General features: G+C 36.7%; 1 protein-coding gene across 1 annotated transcript; it reads right to left on the reverse strand.

The window, feature by feature from the left end:
- Positions 1 to 355: 355 nt before the first annotated feature.
- LOC111518897 (mediator of RNA polymerase II transcription subunit 15-like) lies at positions 356 to 1,060 on the reverse strand. The gene is made up of 2 exons (XM_023177027.2): positions 1,035 to 1,060; positions 356 to 973 (listed from the first exon to the last, which is right to left on the reverse strand). Exon 2 carries the CDS (start codon positions 935 to 937, stop codon positions 587 to 589), a length of 351 nt encoding a protein of 116 aa, XP_023032795.1. The 5' UTR covers positions 938 to 973; positions 1,035 to 1,060; the 3' UTR covers positions 356 to 586.
- Positions 1,061 to 7,430: the final 6,370 nt, after the last annotated feature.

The following is a 7,430-nucleotide window of genomic DNA, read 5'->3' on the forward strand; positions in this document are numbered from 1 at the left end:
GTGCAAATTTGTCGCACTTAAATTTCATACTAATTTACAGCAAAATACCAAATTTGATCAAAATCGGACAGAAAACAGTCGAGTTATGCATATAAACGTTTTCCATAAGGCCAGAGTTGGCCGGTGGGGGCGCTAGGGTGCTCGTATGCTTGAGTGAGCGAGATACTAAGCATATCCATGTGAAAATGCATTTGTTTAATAAATTTGAAATATTTGCTTTACTGGTGTATGGTATAGCTAAGTCGGCAAAACGACTTACTTTATTAAAATTTAGCAGTTTCAAAAAAAATGTCCCATAATTTCATACATGACGACCATCCCTAGAATATAATACATCAACCTCTAAAATTTTTGTTTTAGTGTCAGCATGGGATAGATACATATGTATTTTTTCATAATAAATGCGTACATGCTATAGCTACACTATAAAATTTCAGACATTTAAACAATATTCAATTTCGATTGAATTTGCAAAAGAGAAAAAAACCTACGAAAATAAACAAAAAATTTAACAAAAAACAATGTGGATAAAGTTATAAGATTCTAGATCGAGTCCTGAAAATCAAATTGTCTGCCATCGTCAGTCTCATATGTAGTCCATTTCTTCGAGATCCCTAACGTCCTCCGGATACTGCGGCTGCACTTGTTGCTGTTGTTTCTGTTGTTGTCGCTGTTGTTGCTGTTCTTGTTGTCCTTCCTGATTGTAGTTAATGACATTTTGAATAACTGCTACTGAATTCCTATTGACGTCATTCGTCAAGGGTGGCTCCCAATTAGCCCTGTAGATGCCAGCATTCTGCAAACGTTCAAGAAGTTCACGACGAGAGGATAACATTCCAAAGCCGCCCCAAGGATCGTTCAAAGTGTTGGCCACACGGCGGCCAATATCAATGAGTTCCCTCGGTCTATAGGAGTAGTTGGTGGCAGGCGATGGCATTTTCACTCTTCTCGGAGAGTTACTGTCCAAACTCAACTTCAAAACGCAAGAGTGAAAAGTGAGATATTTATGACAGGATTACATTTAAAATACTTACTGCAAAAAAATGTATTATATGTATAAGAAAGTTTTTGTTTCTTTTTTTTAGAAAAACAGAATTAAAATTGTAATTCTTGTAAGACTGAATGTTTGATACAAAGTCAAAAATCTAGCCGGGCTACACAACATATTGACTTGCCATTAAAGTCTTAGATATGGTGATGGAGTGTTTTTTTCGTTCAGTCAAATGTGAGACTTATTCTCTCTCAGACGCAAATGCAGTGGGTCACCTTACAGGCCGACATGTTTTAGTCATTTCCAATTTACATTTCAAATTTCAATAAACCAGCCAATTCAAGGTGAACGAAACAACTATCAAGATAATGAAGGAGCAAATTATTTGGCTTTGACAGTTTTCTAACTTCTTCTAAACAGTCCTAAGGAATGTTGGTCATCCATTCCCCACACTCTCACTTGAGACATGTTTCTTGTAACCAAATTTAATTTTCAAATGTCAAAATACATCTACTTTGTTAGCCATTAGCTATCCTTCAGGTTAATAAATTTGTTATTAGACAAAGGGGAAATCGCAAGTTTTTCCTTCATTGCCACAATTACGAATATAAAATGAAAAATATCGAAAAATACAATCTTTCAAATGATTACAATTTAAAATTTTGTACAAATTTTGTTTAATAAATTTCTGTTTTGTCAAATATGTAAATTGAAAGCCCGAAAGTTAACTATCCCAGTTTTTTTTTGACCTTCAAGTCATTCACTTTTGATCCATTTGCACTTGGTCAATTGGTTTGACAAAAGGAAAACCCGACTGAGAGTCAGACAGTTAGCCTGTTGATGACACTGCCATTCAAGGGAAGCGAATCATTCACTAAAGCTCATTACAAACAATAAATTTTGAAGCAAAAACAAAAAATAAATGCATAAAAACAAATAAAATGAAACGAAAATTGATTTCGAGTTTTATCCCAATAAAAAGGACTTGAAGAAATAGACGATTAGTAGATACTCTAACTAAACTAACGGGAAAAACATTTAATTTAGGCAAGTTGAGATTATATTTATGTATGTCAAAAATATTAAGAATTTTTGTATGTTGGTTTTTTTTTGTTTTTTGTATTGTTTTTTGTTTTATAATAAAAGTTTTATGCTCTTTGAAACAATTTGTTGATAGATGAAAAATAAACGAATTGGTTTGCCTAAAGTGGTCATCATTATGACACTGCCACAGCTCCTTTTGCACACACATTCCATTGCCAAACACAAGCACAACCTCAATACACACACACACATACATTTTATGGGCTTTGATTGCTTTTGACATTTATTGATTTATTTGGACAGAGAAAGAGGAGAAGGAGGAGGAGGAGAAAGAGGAGACATAAACCTGTGCGTGTCTCTGCTGTATGCACAACCATCATGTGGTGGTTAATTGGGTGTAGGAGGAGGAGGACGAAGGTAAAGAGGTAGTTGTATGTAAATATTTATAAATTGCTGATATGCAATTAAAAATTACACCAATGACAGCTGTCTGAAATACACACACATACACACACACACACACAGACACAGACTCAGAGAGAGAGGTAGAGAGAGATACAATCAATATGTATCGATAAACGAAAGTTTAAAGAAAGTTTTCATAGACAATCTCATTCGCAAATCAATTTCAAACCGATTTAAATCAAATCAAATCAAATTATATTGAATCCAAGTTGGGCCAAGTTTCAAGTTTAGTTAGCTAATGTTCTTATTCAAGCAAAGGGACCACAAGTATGTATGTACATATGTACCTACTACATACCTTGGGCATATATTAGTAGTTGTTGTTGTTGTCCTTTTGGCAGTTTGTAGTTTTTGGAATATGACAGGCCAGAGATGAAGCCAAAAGCCTTACATAAAACAAAGCCATTCACATGGGCACAGACATGTTCACATCATTATATACAGTTGAAATCCCAATGCGCCACTAATTTGTGGCCAAATGTATGTGTGTGTGTGTGTGTGTGTGTGTGTGAGTGTGTGAGTGTGTGTGTGTGTAAGGGTGTGTGGCACATGCAAACATACATAGTTGCTTGACTAACATAGCGTCTTACATAGTACTTAAATGCTGGAACATAGTGCTAGGAAGTAGCGCAAAAACACGTGCCAGTTAACAGCTATTATCAAAGTTGCAAGACTCTTTCATGGAGCTGAAGATGGGCAAAAAGATGGGGTTGGAGATGGAGATGGAAACAGAGCCGGAGATGGGTTTGAAGACGGGGTTGTAGATGAAGCGAGAGTTAGAGATGGGGTTGGAGCCAGATCTGGAGAAGGGGCTGATGATGGAGACAGAGCTGAAGATGGCGCTGGAGATAAAAACAGATCTGAAAATGGAGACCGAGAGTGCTTATACATATTTGCTAAACCTTGACACAGTTCTTACAATTTCATTATCCACTTAAAAAGGTTAAATATAAATATTTTAATGTTTATTTAAACAAAAATGTATTTTATTCGTAAAATTTAGCAATAATTATGGGAGAAGAACTTCTTATTAATTTTTGGAAACTAAGAATTGTGATTTTATTCGTACACTTGAGATTTCATTCAACAAATTTACCTAACTGTTTGTGGTATGTTTGTCTCATTAGAGTTAGAGAGATATGTAATTTATTTTATATCAATTGTTGTTCCTATTGTTGACCCAAACAGGACATTAGTGTGGCTGCATATTGATATAAAGAAAATGCCATTTAATGCTTTATTTTACGCATTTTGATGATGATGAAGATTTTAATGATTTGGCACATTATTATTGTGTCATTAATGATGTGGCTTCTTCCCATTAAAGGATAGCTTGGGGCGGGGGTTTTTGTGTGTGTGTGTGTGACAAGTCTTTGTACATACATAGGTGGCTTCTTTTTTATTTTTACCTTGGCATGGCAACCAAGTCATAAATCATAACTTCATAACTCCGCCATTGTGTAGGTGTGTGTGTGTGTGTGTGTGTGTGTGTGTGTGTGTGTGTGTGTGTGTGTAGTATATACAAAATCGTATTACATTTCGTAATTTTTACAGCGAATTTTGTGAAAGTAGGTGAAAGTAATATGCATAATGTAATTCCATTTGTTGGTTGGATGGTAAGTGTATGTGTATGTGTATGTGTGTGTGTGTGTGTGTATGCAGGTGTGAGATGTTAGTACCTTTTGATAACTTCACTTACACTATACTACATATTCATATACTTACATATATACAAGTTGTATTACATACACACACTATAAATATATATTCCCATTTAAGGGAGCACGTTCTTTTGACTTCTGGTGGCTTCTGATGGCTTCTGGAATGTTGAAGTCTCCTTGTACCGCATATGTAGATACATATATATACATATATATATATGATGGGGTTATTCTTTCACTCTGTTTTTGGTTCGTCTTGAAGTGCCTGTTGGGTATTTGCACATTTTAACGGATTTAATATGAAAATTAACAGCAACAACACTCACACTTACTCATAGATGTTTATGTATCTATGTGTGTGTGTGTGTGTGTGTGTGTGTGTGTGTGTTTAAGTAATTATCCTTCATAATAATTAGCTCTCTCTCTGGCAGCAGCTGCACCTAGTTGAAAAAGTTCTTAAAATAGCTAAACGAACACCCGCCCCCATATTTACCCCCTCCATCACCCTAAAATTTCTTTCCACTCTTCACACACACACACACACACACACACAGCTAAGCAATCATTCAAGACGTGACTTTTTGGCATTTAAATATTTATGCGTACACGTTTTGCAACAACATCAACAAAGATTATTATCCAAACATTATATTTATGTTAAAGTTTTCATTCCCTTACTCCTTAAGATTCATTAGGCACCTTTCGAATAATATCATCTACTCAATCTCCCACTTTGGTTTACCAAAGTCTTTTGATTTTTTTGCCTGATAAAAACAATTTAATGGAAAGTAACATGGATTATGTTCAACTTGATGCTCCATAACTTTTTGAAGTTGTCATCTCAGAACTAAGGTCAAAAAGTCAAACGAAAAGCTTGCAATACAATGCTGGCCATAAGCTTAGACTCACTACTTTATTATAGCATTTCGAAATATTGAAATTTAGCCATCAAATTTAAGTAATTACAACTTTTGAAACTTCAAAATTGTTAAAGAATTAATCGGATGAAAATTGCAATATGACTTTCTTAGTTTTGTATAAGAATAGACTATTTCAGAATTAGAGGATATGATAAAAGACTTTGTCTTCTAATTAACAAAGTCATTCATTCATCGATAAATTTATTCGATTCATTGGCAAAGTTTATTTCTTTTCTATCTAGTATATAGAAATCGATTTAAATGTTTGTCATCTTAGATTCAGTTTAATGTCAACTAAACTGAAAAAAAAACAATTTGAATGGTCGGCCAATCTCAACCTTTGTTTAGAGTGTTCAATATCCAATATTTGTGGAAGCCGTTTAGACTAAAGTTTGCATAGCAGGTGGAATTGTTGGCTGATTCCACATATATTTAACGAATCGTTGAACTATGTAAATTACAGGCACTTTATTTGCCAGCCAAACAACTGCCACCCTCCCCCTTCTCGATGGGTGTGTGTGTTTTGTGGGGCCATTTCACATTTTCCCATGGTAAATCCAAGAGCTTACAATGCAATCGCAATGGAGAGGTGTGTGTGTGTGTGTGTGGGAGAGAGTCTCATCGTTGTTGTTGCAAACATAATTTAAGCGTTTCCCGAAATAAAAACTGCCTTGTACGATTCTTATCTAAGGCCTTCCGGCAAGGGCAGGCAAAAGTCGCACGCGTTCACCTGTTTTGCCAGCTAATTTATGTGTTCAACGAAACAGAAACGAGAGATGGAGTCCATCCTTCTTCAATCTTCAATCAAATGAAATCCAGTAGAGGGCGATTACAAAAATAATCGAACGAGTTCATTGCACTCAAGTCTATGAATTCAACAACTGTAAAATATGCGATAAATGCTTTTCCTAGTACCATAACCAATTAATGGCAAAAGTGAAAGGGGCCAGGCCACAGCACACGCGCTTCAAGTTCTAACCCAAAAATTCCCGGTGGTCGGTAATGGAAGCCGGGTCATATCGACGCGCCCATCTTGAAGGCAACAGGGGACCAACAAAACTAAAAAAAAAAAATACGAAATTTCTACATAAACGCGGACATGACATATCCCTTAACATGCCGAACACGAGCAGCAAAATATGCTAATAGCAACAACAATCGTCCAATGGCCAAACATTGTCCATCGTAGTCAATGCCAACAGGTGGGCACATTGGTTCGAAACTGAGCAAAAATCTGTTGACTCTTGCTAATTGAGAAATTCTATCGTAATTTCAATATTTTGGCTTTATTTAAATATCATATATTTAAAGAAGAATGAGAGAAGAATAAAGGCTGATTCACATCGAAAAACAGCTGTGGTGGCGCCACAGTGCCACGCATTAACACGTCGAACTGCTCCCAAATGTCCTGCGTGTTCATGTACATATCATATGATCGCTTTTCGCCATACGTCCATTGTCCTATTTAGTATCCAAGCCCGTTAACGTTGTCGTCATCGTCCCTTCTTAGCGCAGTCAGACAAAAGCTGCGGTTCAAAGGCTTTTCCCAGCGAGTTCTGCATAATTAAATTGCATGGACACGCGGATAAGCGACGACAATAGCCAACACCGAACACCGAACACCCCAACACCCAATCCTGTGCCCTAACAACGACTAGCAACACCCAACACCCAACACCCAACACCCAACACCCAGCACCCAGCACCGAGAACGACAATGACTAAAAATCAGAGGCCAGGACTGGACTGGGTCATGGCAAATGATATGGCCGAATGTGGAGCAGAAAAAACATGCAAAAAAGGACACAAAGGCTGTCTTTGGGAATACCCTGTAAAAATATCTGTGGTATATTTTGGTTAACCTTTTCTTCGACATTTGGCAAGTAATCCATGTTTATGGAGTTCATGAATACTCCATACTGCCAGTCATAGATTTCGCTTTTAATCCATGTTGCTGGAGTATTCTTGTTGATGAAACTATGTTGCTAAACATCCTAGGTTGCCAGTAATTTATATTGCCAGTCATCGAGCTGGCCAATAGAAGATGTAGCCAGTCATAAAGGTTGCCTTTAATTCATGTTGCTGGAGTATTCATGTTGCCAGTAATCCATGTTGCCAGTCAAAGATGTTGCTATTAATCCAAGTTGCTGGAGGAAACTGTGTTGCTGACGAAACTATGTTGCTAAACATCCTAGGTTGCCAATAAGCCAATCATCGAGCTGGCCAATAGAAGATGTAGCCAGTCATAGAGGTTGCCTTTAATTCATGTTGCCTTCAGTTAGCTATGTTGCCAGTTAGCTATGTTGCCAGTTAGCTTTGTTGCCAGTTAGCTATGTTGCCAGTCATCCA

This window comes from Drosophila willistoni (assembly GCF_018902025.1).
Source record: "Drosophila willistoni isolate 14030-0811.24 chromosome XL unlocalized genomic scaffold, UCI_dwil_1.1 Seg142, whole genome shotgun sequence".
NCBI classification, from domain to species: domain Eukaryota; kingdom Metazoa; phylum Arthropoda; class Insecta; order Diptera; family Drosophilidae; genus Drosophila; species Drosophila willistoni.